Consider the following 14,125-nt stretch of genomic DNA (forward strand, 5'->3'; position numbering starts at 1 on the left):
CTCCGTTGTTTATTATGGCTCCTTAAAGTATGGCCGCCAGCACTGCACCTAATGCTCTGCATGTCACCTGGCCTGTTTGGATAAAATCATGCACTCTGATATGGCTGACATCTGTGGTTTTTGGCAGTCATCTTGTGCTGTTGAGCTGTTTCAAACCACGTTTTGCCTCTCCAGCCTCTCTGTGGTTTTTTTCCCCTAAACTAAATGCAGCCCTTTACATTTATTTCTATTTCATCTTGGTAAATTTCGTATTGCTCATTATTCCAGTTTATTGACCTGTTTTTATTCCTGATTCCATCATTCAACATGTCCTTCCAGATTTGTTTATTTTATACATGTACTACATTATAGCCTCTAATAGTTGCATCATAAATACTGCTAAAAATGCTAACTGCATCAAGAAAAGAGCCCTATGACATTCCCTAGCAACTTCTTTCCAGATGGCATGGTACTATTAGTGTGTAGTTGTGTAGTCTTTGAGCTGGGTTGTTTAGCCTGTTATGAACCCGTTGATTTGTTAAGTATCGATAAAAGCAAACTCAATAGTATTTAAAAAATTTTTTTTTTTTCATTTTTGCAGAAATCAGGACACGGTGGTACCTCCTGTTAGTCTAATGAGTCACCGAGGTTAGTTTGAAGTATTTTATTTTTGGAAAAACTATGCTAGTTTTTTTGTGTGTGTGTTCACTAAAAGGAAAGTTTGCTGCATTTTAAAATACAAAGACTGAGTCATAGTAGGTAAAATAACTTCAGTCAGTAATAAACTTGAGCTTAAAACATTTTTCTTCTTCAAATCAGAAATTCTTAGGCAGTGATTCTCATTCTGGAGCAATTGTGTTCCCCAGGGGACACTTGGCAATGTTTGGAGACATATTTTGGTTGTCAGAACTTGGGAGGGAGGAGGGTGCCACTGGCATCTAGTGGATAGAGATGGGGATGCACGAAACATAATGCATAGGATGATACTGTTCAAAGAATGAACCCAGCCAAAAATCGATAGTGCTGAGGTTGAGAAACCTTACATTAATGCCTTAAAGTCTCCTTTCTTGCAGTGACTACTATTAATTCTATTTAAAATGGGTGTAAAGAAGAAGAAAGAAGTGCAAGTTGCTGCGATGACCATTTGCCATCAGGACCTTGAAACTTTGAAATGTAGGTGGACTTCTGGTTTCCCTTATTTAATGTATTTTTTTTTAGTTTGCAAGCAGAGTATTTTAATGACTGGGACCCCTAGCATGTAATATTCAAATTCTTTATATTTTTCCTTATTTTTTGGTTGTAAAACAATTTTCTTAAAATTCTGTCTTCAGACTGTGTTCCACCTATTGCTTTGGTTTATAATTAAAAAATTTTGTAGAATGCACAACAAAGGCAAAGTTATCTTTAACTTACTGTTAAATCATTGAAAAATTTTTCTTTGTGTATGTTATATAGCTTTTGCTGATGTGGAAGGGAAAAATCTAGCTGCTTTGCTGTTACACTGTGTACAACTCACGGATGGAGTGTCACAAATCCGTTATGTTAAACAGGTAAGTCTGAATTGATATTCACGGATGCATCTTTAAGAGTGTCATGCTATTAAGGATTTAAAAAAATCACTGACAGTTTTTGGCCCCTAATTATTGCATATCAGTTTCTCATTAATAAATAAGTATTTTTTTTTCTTTTCTGTTTATTGTATAATATCCTCGTATTCAAAGCAGCAATAGAAGCCATATTCAGGCTTCTATCATAATTGAACCGTAAATAGATAAGGTAGAAGATAATTGTGCATACCTCTTTTGTGGAGATAAATTTTAAAATATATGAATCTTCAAAACTTTTTAGCAGGCACATTTAAAAGTTAATTTAAAACATAAAGATTATACTTACTAGTATAAGTATATATCTCATATATATATATCCTATATACTTTCAGTTTTAGGATTTACCATTTGAGCACACATAGTTTTTTTTTTTTTTTTTTTTTTGGAAAGCAAGTAAATGTATTACTGGTTTTTTAATAGTACTACAGCTGTTCTTTACCGTAAGCCATTAACAGATCTGTGAGTCTCTGTGGAGGTGGGTCTGGAGGGTAAAGAGGGAGTTGGGGACATGAGTTTAAAAAGTTAACAAATAGTGAAATAGATGTTTAAATCAGTATCCTTGACAGTGGAGTATGGAAAACATTTCACATAATTGACACTTTATTTTATTTATGTTTTTGAGGCAGGGTCTCACTCTCTTGCCCAGGCTGGAGTGCACTGGTGTGATCTTGATTCAACCACAGCCTCAACCTCCTGGGCTCAAGCGATCCTCCTGCCTTAGCCCCCTGAGTAGCTGGGACTACAGGCATGCGCCACCATGCCTGGCTAATTTTTGTATTTTTTTTTGTAGAGACAGGGTTTCACCATGTTGCCCAAGCTTGTCTCAAACTCTCCTGGGCTCAAGCGATCTGCCCACCTCAGCCTCCCAAAGTGTTGGGATTACAGGGGTGAGCCACTGTGCCCAGCAATTGAGACTTTAAAGAGTGTCTGTAACCATGTTACTTTGCTATACTTGATATTAGAAAAATTACTTCAATGTTTTGTATTACAGATTGTGCCTCTGCTGGAGAAAGTAGATAAAAATGGCATGTGTGATCCCACTATTCAAAGTTGTTTGGATATTTTAGCGGGCATTTATCTTTCTTTGAGTCTAAAGAATCCCTTGAAGAAAGTATTGGCAAGGTAAGAATAAAAGGAAGGGAAGTTCGGTGTTATAAATGTTGAATTTGACCAAAAGTAACTAAAGTTCCTTCCTTGGTTTGATAAAACTGAACTGATACAGATCACATAAAGTTCATATGGTTTGTTCTGTTTTCGTTGATTAGTTACAACTTTTTTTTTTTTTTTTTTTTTTTTGAGACGGAGTCTAGCTCTGTCGCCCAGGCTGGAGTGCAGTGGTGCGATCTCGGCTCACTGCCAGCTCTGCCTCCTGGGTTCACGCCATTCTCCTGCCTCAGCCTCTGGAGTAGCTGGGACTACAGGCGCCTGCCACCATGCCTGGCTAATTTTTTGTATTTTTAGTAGTGACGTGGTTTCACCATGTTAGCCAGGATGGTCTGGATCTCCTGACCTCGTGATCTGCCCACCTCGGCCTCCCAATGTGCTGAGATTGGAGGCGTGAGCCACCGCGCCCCTGCCTAGTTACAACTTTTTAAAAATATAAAAAGCCTTCTTAGGTCACAGGCTTAATAAACAGGCTGTGGGCTGTAGTTTGCTTACTCCTTCCTCAATCCATTTACATTTATTGGTTATGTTTAAATGTCATCTTGCTGTTTTTTCCTCTTTTTGTCCTATGCTTGGTTTAAATATATATTTACACAGATAACACAGGAATATAGGCTTGGTATAAAAATTTCAAACTATATAGAAGTATACAAAATAAAAAGTAAGGCTTCCATTTCATTGTTTAGGGCTTATCTTACTTTTCTTAGTAAAGATTGTCACTTACCATTTTGATATTTATCTTTCTAGACCTTTTCGTTGAGGTCAGCATATATGTGTTACATTCTTTTTATGTATCTGTAAATGAGATTATACTCTACACAGTGCTCTGTAGCTTGTTTTTTCACCAAAGAATGTCTTAGAGATATTTCCATGTCATAAAATCCTTTTTTTAAAAAAAATAGGTTTTTGGGGAACAGGTGGTACTTGGTACGTGAATAAATGGTGATTTCTGGCCGGGCACAGTGGCTCATGCCTGTAATCCCAGCACTTTGGGAGGCCGAGGTGGGCGGATCACGAGGTCAGGAGATCGAGACCATCCTGGCTAACACGGTGAAACCCCGTCTCTACTAAAAACACAAAAAATTAGCCGGGCATGGTGGCAGGTGCCTGTAGTCCCAGCTTCTCGGGAGGCTGAGGCAGGAGAATGGCATGAACCCGGGAGGCGGAGCTTGCAGTGAGCCGAGATCCCGCCACTGCACTCCAGCCTGGGCGACAGAGCGAGACTCCGTCTCAAAAAAAAAAAATTGTAGTAAAAGACACATAACATAAAACCTCAGTCTTAAACCTTTTTTTTTTTTATGAATTCTTTTTTTTTTAAATTTTAATTTTTATTTCCATAGGTTTTTGGGGAACAGGCGGTACTTGGTTACGTGAATAAGTGGTGATTTCTGAAATTTTGTTGCACACATCACCTGAGCAGTGTATACTGTACCCAACAATTTGTAGTCTTTTATTTCTCACCCCCTTCCCACCCTTTCCCCTGAGTCTCCAAAGTCCATTGTATCATTCTTAAGGCTTTGCATCCTCATAGATTAGCTCCCACTTGTGAGTGAGAACATACGATGTTTGAGTCTTAACCATTTTTAAGTGTATATAGTTCACTATTGTTAAGTGTATTCACATTGCAGTGCAATGATCTCTATCTAGAACCTTGTCATCTGCTAAGCTCTGAAACTGTACACATTAAGTAACAACTCCCCATTTCCTGCTCAGCCCTTGGCAGCCACTTTCCATTCATGAATTTGATTACTTTAGATACCTCATATTAGTGTAATATTTGTATTTATATTTTTGTGACTGATTTAACTTAACATAATGTCCTTAAGGTTCATCCCTGTTATAGCATATGACAGGATTTTCTTCTAAGGCTTAATATTCTGTTGTATGCATATATTGCATTTTGTTCATCCATTCATCTTTCAATGGACATTTGGGTTGCTTCCACTGCTTGGCTGTTGTGAATAATGCTGCTATGAACATGGGTGTGCAAATATCTATTTGAGATCCTGCTTTCAGTTCTTTGGATATATACCCAGAAGTGGGATTGCTGGACCTTATCGTAATACTATTTGTAATTTTTTGAGCAACTGTCATACTGTTTTCCGTATGCAACATTTTACATTCCTGCCAACAGTCCTTACTTTTTCAGCTGTAAATATTCTGTAATATGAATATACCAAAATTTAAATGTACCATATATATGATATGTATGTATCTATATATGGTACATATTACATGATTTATATTACATGGTTTAAAGTAATTTAATGACTTCCCCATTGCAGTGATATTCTTATGTGTATAATTATATATGTGTATTTCTCTGAGATAAATTCCAAGAAGTGGAATTTCTGGACCAAAAATTAGGCCTATTGAAATTCTTGGTAGATATTGTTCAATTGTACTCCCCCAGACTACCAATTGAGTTAGAATGCTTGTTTCTTCTTCATATATTTCCACCATTGGATAGTATCAATCTTTAAACTTTTTAAAATCTAATGAGTGAAAATGCTATCATTATAATTTGCATATCCCAGATTACTAGTGTAATTGAACATTTTTTAATGTGTGGAATTTGACTTTTTTTATTACATATTCCTTGTACATTTTCTTGTTAGGATGTTTTCTTGATTTATAAGACTTCTCTGTAGATCATATGCCAAATACATTCGTTTGTTACTTTAAACTTTCTCATGGTGTCTTGTCTTTACAAAAATTAAAATTTTATTTTGGTTATCAACTCAGCTAATTTTTGTGTGTGTAGATTTCTGAGTTTTATACCTTGCTATATATGCTTTCTGTAATACAAGATTATTTAAAACATTATTTGCAGGCCTTATGCTATTTTTTTTGCTTAACCTTTACGTCCATTGGGAATTAAGCTTGAAATGTAGTGTGAGGTAGGGATTCAATTTAGTTTTCTTTTTTATATGGGGAACCACTTACCCAAACTATTGAATAGTCCGTCTTTGCCCACATATTTGGAATGCCACCTTATTGTGTTGTATGTTCACATATATACATGGGTTTGATTTCTGATTTAGGTCCATTTGTTTGTACACCAACACCACACTTTATTTACTATAGTTTGATAAAGTGTTTTAATTGTATATCAGTGTTAAGTCATCCCTCTAGTGACTTCTTATTCTGAATATTCCCATTTTTGAATTATTTTCGTCTAGAAAAACTTTGAACTGTCCAGTTATATTTAAAACAAAGCCTATCAGTTTTGATTTATATTAATTGAGGCAAAATTGATATGTTTACTCATTTGATAAATTTTTATTGACTGTCTACTATGTTTCAGCACTCTTCTAGGAACTGGGGGTAGAATGAATGAAACAGTCCAGAATGGAGGTTACATTCTAAGGGGAAGATAGAAAATAGACAAAATAAATAACATTTATAGGATATTAGATGGCATGAGTGCTATCTAAAAGTGGGGAGGGAGGAAAGGGGACATAAAGGATGAGGTGAGGGTTACAATTTAAAATACTATGGTCACTTCATATAGCTTTGCTCAGACATGATAACATAATTGAGATTGACCTGAAAAGGATGAGGCAATGATTGTTGGGTATATTTGAAGGAAGAGTATTTTGGGTGGAGGAAACAGCAGGAGCAAAGACTGGTATGTCAGAACAGAGCAAGGCCATGTAGCTAAAGCTAAGTGAACAAGGATCAAGGTGAGGTCAGGATTGTGATGGATGCCATTTTAAAAATCAAGAAAAGAAAAAAAATAAAGATGAGGTCAGGAGCTAACGGTAGTGCCAGATTGTGTCGGGAGACCTTGTAGGTCACTGTAAACGCTTCAACTAGTACTTTAACCGAGAAGGATATTGTTGGAGGTTTTAGTAAGAAGTGACATGGTGTTTTAACAGTGTCACTCTGCCTGCTCTATTGAGAATAATCTGGGAGATGGGAGAGAAGCAAGGTGGAAGCAGGGAGACCAGACGAGCTGACAAGCCAGGGAATTCCAGTGATGGTAGTGTGGAGTTGTAATTTTCTGGCTGTATTTTGAAGGTTTAGTTCAGTATTCCCACATTTGTATGATTCTCTCCCCTTTCCACATATTCTGGGGCTATTAGATTGTCAGATTTTTAATGTGTGTTTCTTTTTCTAGCTCACTAAATAGCCTACCTGAATTTTTTCTACCTGAGGCTATACACCGTTTTACTTCTCGTCTTCAGGAAGAATTGAATACTACTGACTTATACGCTTATAGGAAAGTTATTGACAATATTTCTTCCTGTATGGAGAACTTTAACTTGGGTAAGGCAGCACTATTCTAGTCCTTTTTCTGGCTAACCCCTCTCATCACATCATAGTTTTTAAATGATGGTCGTGAAACTCCTTACCAGTGTTCATTTTATCCTCTACAGGTAGAGCAAGTGTTAATAATCTGCTTAAAAATGGTAAGTCCTATTATTTTATTTTGTTCCATGAGTTGATGGCTTGTATGAGTCATTTTGGAACTGGCTCTTTTAAGTTTCTTGGTAATAGAGCATTATGGATAACTCAGGTACATCATGCCCCTTCCTTTTAAATTTTTGTTTCTATATCATGATATCATTTTAGATAACAGTGATATAAAATATTTTATTTTATTGAAATTGAGGTTCACAGTTTTAAATTCTTGTTTGTCATATTCTTTTTGTTTCAGTGCTACATTTTCTGCAGAAGAGTTTAATTGAAATCCTGGAAGAAAATAGGCAAGTGCTATATGTTGGCATTTGTGTGTACACACTTGCAGTTGTACATTATCTTTGTAAAAGAAAAATTTAAAAGTCTCAAAATGTGATCTTTTCATCCCTTTTCATTAATATTATCACTATTACATTTTTTTTAAGATGGGGTCTTGCTGTGTCACCCAGGCTGTAGTGCAGTGGTGTGATCATAGCTCGCTGCAGCCTCAACCTCCTGGGCTCAAGTGTTTGTATCACCTCAGCTTCCCATGTAGCTGGGACTACAGGCATGCACCACCACACTCAGCTAATTTTTGTATTTTTTTGGAGACAGAGTCTCACTATGTTGCCCAGGCTAGTCTTAAACTACTGGACTGAAATAATCTACTGCTTTAGCCTCCCAGAGTGTTGAGATTACAGGAGTTAGTCACTATGCCCAGCCCCTTTCTCCATTAATATTAGACCCAATTATTTAAATTTATTTTTTAGAGGTTTGATACTTAATTTTAATAAATTCAAAATTTTATATTCAAACTTTATTAAAATATTTAAATGAAAAATTAAAAATTTAATAAATTGTTATGAGAATAAGTGAAAGAACTCTTTTCCTCACCTGAGTATGTTCCTTTTTCGTAGCATCCTGTTTTATTTTGTGAGTGAAATATCCTCTGTTATTTCTCTGAGGATATATTCATGATAGTTTTTTTGTTCTTTATCATCTTTACATAGTCTCTGTTTCTTCCAAGTTGCTTTTTTCTGCTTGCTGGTTTTGTTCAGTATATTTCTTATTAGAAGCTTTCCTCAGAAGTCTGGTGTTCCTTGGCTGGGCAATTATGTATTTCTTTCTTTTTATCTATCTATCTATCTATCCCTGTGTATATAAATTTTTTTTTTTCTTTGTGACAGGGTCTCATTCTGTTACCCAGGCTTGAGTGCAGTGGCACGATCTTGGCTCACTGCACCTCTGCCTCCCCGGGTTCAAGTGATACTCCCACCTCAGTCTCCCAAGTAGCTGGGACTGTAGGTGCCTGCCACCATGCTTGGCTAATTTTTTTTTTTTTTTTTTTTTTAATTTTTCATAGGGCTGAGGTCTAGTCTTGAACTCATTGGCTCAAGTGATCCTCCCTCCTTGGCTCCCAAAGTGCTAGGATTATAGGCGTGAGCCACCGTGCCCAGCCAGGGTAGTCATATTTAATAATGGGACACCAAGGATTGATTTGAATGTCTGTGCCTATGAGTGGAGTTGACTGCAGGTTTTATTGTAGGCTAGTCTAGCTGGGCTCTTTCTTGGGGTAACTCTTCTTTGGGGAAACCTAAAGATGTCAGTATGTTTAAATCTTTTTGCTTAGGTACTGGATTTGCCATGGAAGAATCTTCCACACCATTGTTTTAATATTCTGGTTGCTGAGTGAGGGAAGAAGGCTGAGGTCTCAGTATTTGGCGTGCATTGTGCATGTATTGACCTAATTATTTTTGTAATATGTTGCTGCCTTATCTGTGAGTGCTATCTTCCTTTCCAAACACCTGTTTTACCTTTTCAAAAGATAAACAAGTTGTCTGCTGGATCGGAGGTATTCAGTCTTCCTGTCTTCAATCCTATATTTACCTCCACATCAAGGAGTACCTAGTGCCAACAGTTTCTGAACCATTTGGGACTACAAATCAAGTGGCTTCTGGGCTTGTTCCTTGGCTTAGTATCCACTTTTCTTGATTCTGCTGTCAGTTATCACTCATCCATCTGCTTTGCAGCTTCTGAGATACTATTGTTATTGTCTTGTTGCATATTGGTTGCCTTTAAGAATTTATCTTTTTACGTTTTAAATCCCATGGCTGTTGGTTTGAGGAGGTTCTGGGAGAGAGGAGAAATAATACCTGTACATCGTCTTTCACTCAAGGTAGCCTTTTGCCACAGCAGGAGCTCTTTGTCTCTTTTTCTCCTTTTTGGCTCTTCTTTTTAGCTCATCGTGTAAAGGTGGGTTCTGTCCTTTTTATTTTGTTTGTTTGAACTGCTTAATAACGTCCACTTTGGTGTCAGCCACCACCTATATACTCAGGATTCCCAAATTTATTACTCTAAGTTAGATCTCTTTCCTGAGTGGTAGACTGATGGACATCAGTTGACAGTTGACTTGTGGACATCTCAGCTTGGATGTTTTACAGGTACCTCAAATTCAGTGTGTCCAAAAGAAAGGAAAATTTATTTTTTTAAAAAGGTCTTTTCCTGTAGCCCCAGGTAACCTCTATTCTACTTTCTGTCTTTTTGAATTTGCCTATTCTGGGTGATTCTTATGAATCATACAGTATTTGTCCTTTTGTGTCAGGCTTATTTCATTTATTTTTCCTTTTTTTTTTTTTTTATTGAGACAAGCTCTGGCTCTGTTACCCAACCTGGAGTGTAGGATCTTGGCTCACTGCAACCTCTGCCTCCCAAGCTCAAGCGATCCTTCCACCTCAGCCTCTGGAGTAGCTGGGACCACAGATGTCCGCCACTATGCCCTGTTTTTATATTTTTAGTAGAAATAGAGTTTCACCATGTTGCCCTGGCTGGTTTCAAACTCCTAAGCTCAAGCAGTCCCCCTGCCTCAGCCCTGCAAAGTGCTGGGATTACAGGCATGTTTTCAAGGGTCATCCACATGTATAGCATATATCAGAATTTCATTCCTTTTTGTGGCCAAATAATATCCCATTGTATGTGTAGACCACATGTTAATCCATCTGTCGATGGACAGTTGGTCTGTTTCTACCTTTAGGCTATTGTGAATAATGCTGCTATAAACAATGATATACAAGTATATCTTTGTGTCTCCGCTTTTAGCTCTTTTGTGTATATACGTAGGAGTGGAATCATAAGATAATTCTATGTTTAACTTTTTGAGGAACTACCAAGTTGTTTTTCCTAACTTTTGCCTTAATAGGATTATTCTGTGTTTTGCTGTGTTGAGAACTGACTGAGAGGGAAGGAGGCAATAACCCGAGGGAGAGATGAGAGTGGCTCAGGCCAAGATGTAGCAGTGGAGTTGGTCTGATTCTAGATGTATTTTGAAGGTAGAACCAACAGGATTTTCTTATAGATGAGATGGAGGGGAGAGGTGGCAAGGATGATTACAATGTTTTTGTAGGATAAAGATGCATCAGGTACAGCAGATTTGGAGTTGAAGATAAGTTCACTCATTTAGAGATGTCTGTTAGACATCCAAGTAAAAATATCAGGAAGTTAGATATACCAGAAAGGAATTAGACAGGGAGGTCTGGGTTAGAGATAAAAATTTGGGAATTATCAGCATGTAGATTATAATTTAAAGCTGATGAGCTAAAAGAGATCAGCAAGGGAGAGAATTAGATGGAGAAAAGAAGAGGAATAAAGACTGAGTCCTGGACATTCCTAACATAAAAAGATCAGGGAGAAGAGGATGAATTAGTGAAGGTATCTGAGAAGGAGTGCTGGTGAAGTAGGGGAAAATCTGCTAGAGGCTGCCATTTTAGAAGTCAGGGAGGGGCCGGGCACGGTTGTTCACGCCTGTAATCTCAGCACTTTGGGAGGCTGAGGCAGGCGGATCACTTGAGGTCAGGAGTTCGAGACCAGCCTGGCCAACATAGCGAAACCCCTGTCTCTACTAAAAATATAAAAATTAGCTGGGCATGATGGCTTGCTTGTAATCTCAGCTATTTGGGAGGATGAGGCAGGAGAATCGCTTGAACCCAGGAGGTGGAGGTTGCAGTGAGCCCAGATTACACCACTGCACTCAAGCGTGAGTGACAGAGGGGGAGACTCCATCTCAAAAAAAAAAAAAAAAAAAAAGCCAGGGAGGGAAATATATCAACGTTGAGAGAGTGTTTAAGTTTGTAAGTTATGTCATTTTTTTTTTTTTTTAAGATGGTGTCTTTCTGTCTCGCCCAGGCTGGAGTGCAGTGGTGCTGTCTCTGCTCACTAACCTCTGCCTCTGGGGTTCAAGCGATTCTTCTGCCTCACCCCCCTGAGTAGCTGGGATTACAGGCATGTGCCACCACACCTGGCTAATTTTTTGTATTTTTACTAGAGACATGGTTTCACCCATGTTGGCCAAGCTGGTCCCAAACTCTAGACCTCAAATGATCCACCTGCCTCGGCCTCCCAAAGTGCTGGGATTACAAGTGTGAGCCACTTCGCCCAGCCCAAGTTCTGTCATTCATTCTTGATTTCTTATCTTTGCCCTAAAAGAAGTGAAGTTAGTTATTGGCTGAGAAAGAGGGACATGTAGATAAGTTAAGGGTGTTGAAAGTTTGCGATTAATGTCTACATAATTGGAATGTTTATAGGAATGGAAGAGAGAGGAATAAATTATTATAATTTAAAACTGATTTTGGGCCCTTGAGGAATGTATTTTGCTGAGAATTGAAATGTTCACACTTTTGTTTGAATTTCCTTTTGTAATAATGTCTTTTCTTCTTTATAGAAAATGTGCTGGAAATCATATTGTTCAAACACAGTTGATGAATGACTTATTGGTAGGCATTAGAGTTTCAATGGTGTTAGTGCAGAAAGTACAAGATTTCCAGGGAAATCTTTGGAAGGCTTCCAATTCTCCCATATGGCAAAATATGTGTGGATTGCTGAGTATTTTTACCAAGTTTTTAAGTGATGGTAAGTGTAACAAATTACATACAAATGATATGTAATTGACAGTTAAAATTGAGTGCCAATCAGCTTTTCCTACTAATAGTGTGTGAAATGTGATACTTAACTGAGATGTGGAATGTATCCTTACTCAGCCTCTCAAAATGGAGGGAGGTCCTGGACTACATGGTTTTCTCTTTTTTGTTTTCTTTTTTTTTTTGAGACCGAATCTCACTCTGCTGCCCAGGCTGGAGTGTAGTGGCGTGATGTTGGTTCACTGCAACCTCCTCATCTTGGGTTTCACATCCCAGGTTCAAGCGATTCTCGTGCCTCAGCTTCCGAGTAGCTGGGATTATAGGAGGGTGCCACCACACCTGACTAATTTTTTGTATTTTTAGTAGAGACAGGGTTTCACCATGTTGGCCAGGCTGTTCTTGAACTCCTGGCCTCAAGTGATCTGCTTACCGTGGCCTCCCAAAGTGCTGGGATTACAGGTGTGAGCCACTGTGCCCAGCCTGGGTGGCTGAGTTCTATTTCTTGCCTTGGAAGATAGGTTCAAGGGTGATCACTTTTTAATAATTTATTAAGCTATAAATTTGTTTTCTGTCACTTTTTTGGAATCTGTGGTTTATTATTATAATAAGATTAACAAAAAAGTGACACCTAACACAAGTATTTATATAAAAAGTTGAATTATCTTTTCTCTCTTCACCTCCCATTCTATATGGTAATATATGTATGAATGTAACTTAATTAAAAACATGCTAATGGGATCTCTTTAGAGCTCTTGTTAGTGAAAAACAATAACTGACTCTGGTTTCGCTAGGCTGATTGGAAAACAATAGCATCTCATTGTTTGTGTTTTTTGTTTTTTTGGTTTTTTTTTTTGTCTGAGATGGAGTCGCTCTTTGTCGCCCACACTGGAGTGCAGTGGCGTGATCTTGGCTCACTGCAACCTCTGCCTTCCAGATTCAAGCAATTCTCTTGCCTCAGCCTCCCGAGTAGCTGGGATTACAGGCATGCACCACCACGCCTGGCTAGTTTTTTGTTTTTGTATTTTTAGTATAGACAGGGTTTCACCATGTTGGCCAGGCTGGTCTGGAACTTCTGACCTCAGGTGATCTGCCCCCACCTTGGCCTCCCAAGGTGCTGGGATTACAGATGTGAGCCACTGCGCCCGGCCTCATTGTTTGTGTTTTTAACCCTGGTAATGAAAGTCTTAGCTGTATTTTGTCCAATTAGTATTTCCATTTTTCTTTTTGCCTGGGTTCTCAGGTATTGAAAGGAAAGTAGTTAAAGTTACTTTTATTAAGACATAACTTACAGAAAACTTTTCAGAGGTTATTTACTTTTTAAAAGAGGACTGTGTTAGTCTAAAAAAAAGATTCTCTAACTAATGAAATGTAGAGAATACATGATTTTAATATGAGGTAGCTTCAGCCGGGCGTGATGGCTCATGCCTGTAATCCCAGTGCTTTGGGAGGCCAAGGCGGGCAGATCACAAGGTCAGGAGATTGAGACCATTCTGGCCAACATGGTGAAATCCCGTCTAAAATACTAAAAAACTAAAATACAAAAAAAAAAAAAAACATTAGCCAGGAGTGGTGCCGTGCACCTGTAGTCCCAGCTACTTGGGAGGCTGAGGCAGGGGAATCACTTGAACCCGAGAGGCAGAGGTTGCAGTGAGCTGAGATTGTGCCACTGCACTCCATCCAGCCTGGCAACAGAGCAAGACTCTGTCTCAAAAAAAAAAAAAAAAAAGAAGTAGCTTCTTTTCCGAAAAGTTGATGGCACCTAATCAGTACTATTCTTTTCCAGCATTTTAAAGCTTCATAATCAGTAAAGTGTTTAGCTGCAAGTAACTGAAAACCAAACCTCTTTCCCATATAACAAGTTCAGAGGCAGGTGATCCAGGTATAGGCAGTGCCCAGGTATAGGCAGTGTACAATCCACACATTTTCTGCTTTTCTGCTGTGCCATCTTCAGCAGGTTGGCTTTCACCCACATTTGTTGCCTCGTGGTTGCCATATGACTGCTGTAGCTCCAGATGTGTCTTTATTTAAGGTAGGAAGAAGGAAGGCCAGTTGCATCTTTAC

At 38.2% G+C, this 14,125-nt stretch overlaps 1 protein-coding gene across 18 annotated transcripts in view; it reads left to right on the forward strand.

The window, feature by feature from the left end:
- Window positions 1-14,125, forward strand: part of THADA (THADA armadillo repeat containing) — a 369,177-nt gene that overhangs the window by 2,320 nt on the left and 352,732 nt on the right. For 14 of the 18 annotated variants that reach the window (XM_055242820.2, XM_063618104.1, XM_055242824.2 and 11 more), the window contains exons 2-9: window positions 581-627; window positions 1,053-1,152; window positions 1,435-1,529; window positions 2,578-2,708; window positions 6,874-7,022; window positions 7,133-7,165; window positions 7,414-7,462; window positions 11,869-12,056. In XM_055242820.2, coding sequence (XP_055098795.1) covers window positions 1,077-1,152; window positions 1,435-1,529; window positions 2,578-2,708; window positions 6,874-7,022; window positions 7,133-7,165; window positions 7,414-7,462; window positions 11,869-12,056 — 721 coding nt within the window. In that variant the 5' untranslated portion in view covers window positions 581-627; window positions 1,053-1,076. The remainder of the gene's footprint in view (window positions 1-580; window positions 628-1,052; window positions 1,153-1,434; window positions 1,530-2,577; window positions 2,709-6,873; window positions 7,023-7,132; window positions 7,166-7,413; window positions 7,463-11,868; window positions 12,057-14,125) is intronic. The other 4 variants (XM_055242822.2, XM_063618098.1, XM_063618103.1 and 1 more) reach the window with 1 other exon arrangement.

Source organism: Symphalangus syndactylus, chromosome 14, assembly GCF_028878055.3.
Source record: "Symphalangus syndactylus isolate Jambi chromosome 14, NHGRI_mSymSyn1-v2.1_pri, whole genome shotgun sequence".
NCBI lineage: Eukaryota > Metazoa > Chordata > Mammalia > Primates > Hylobatidae > Symphalangus > Symphalangus syndactylus.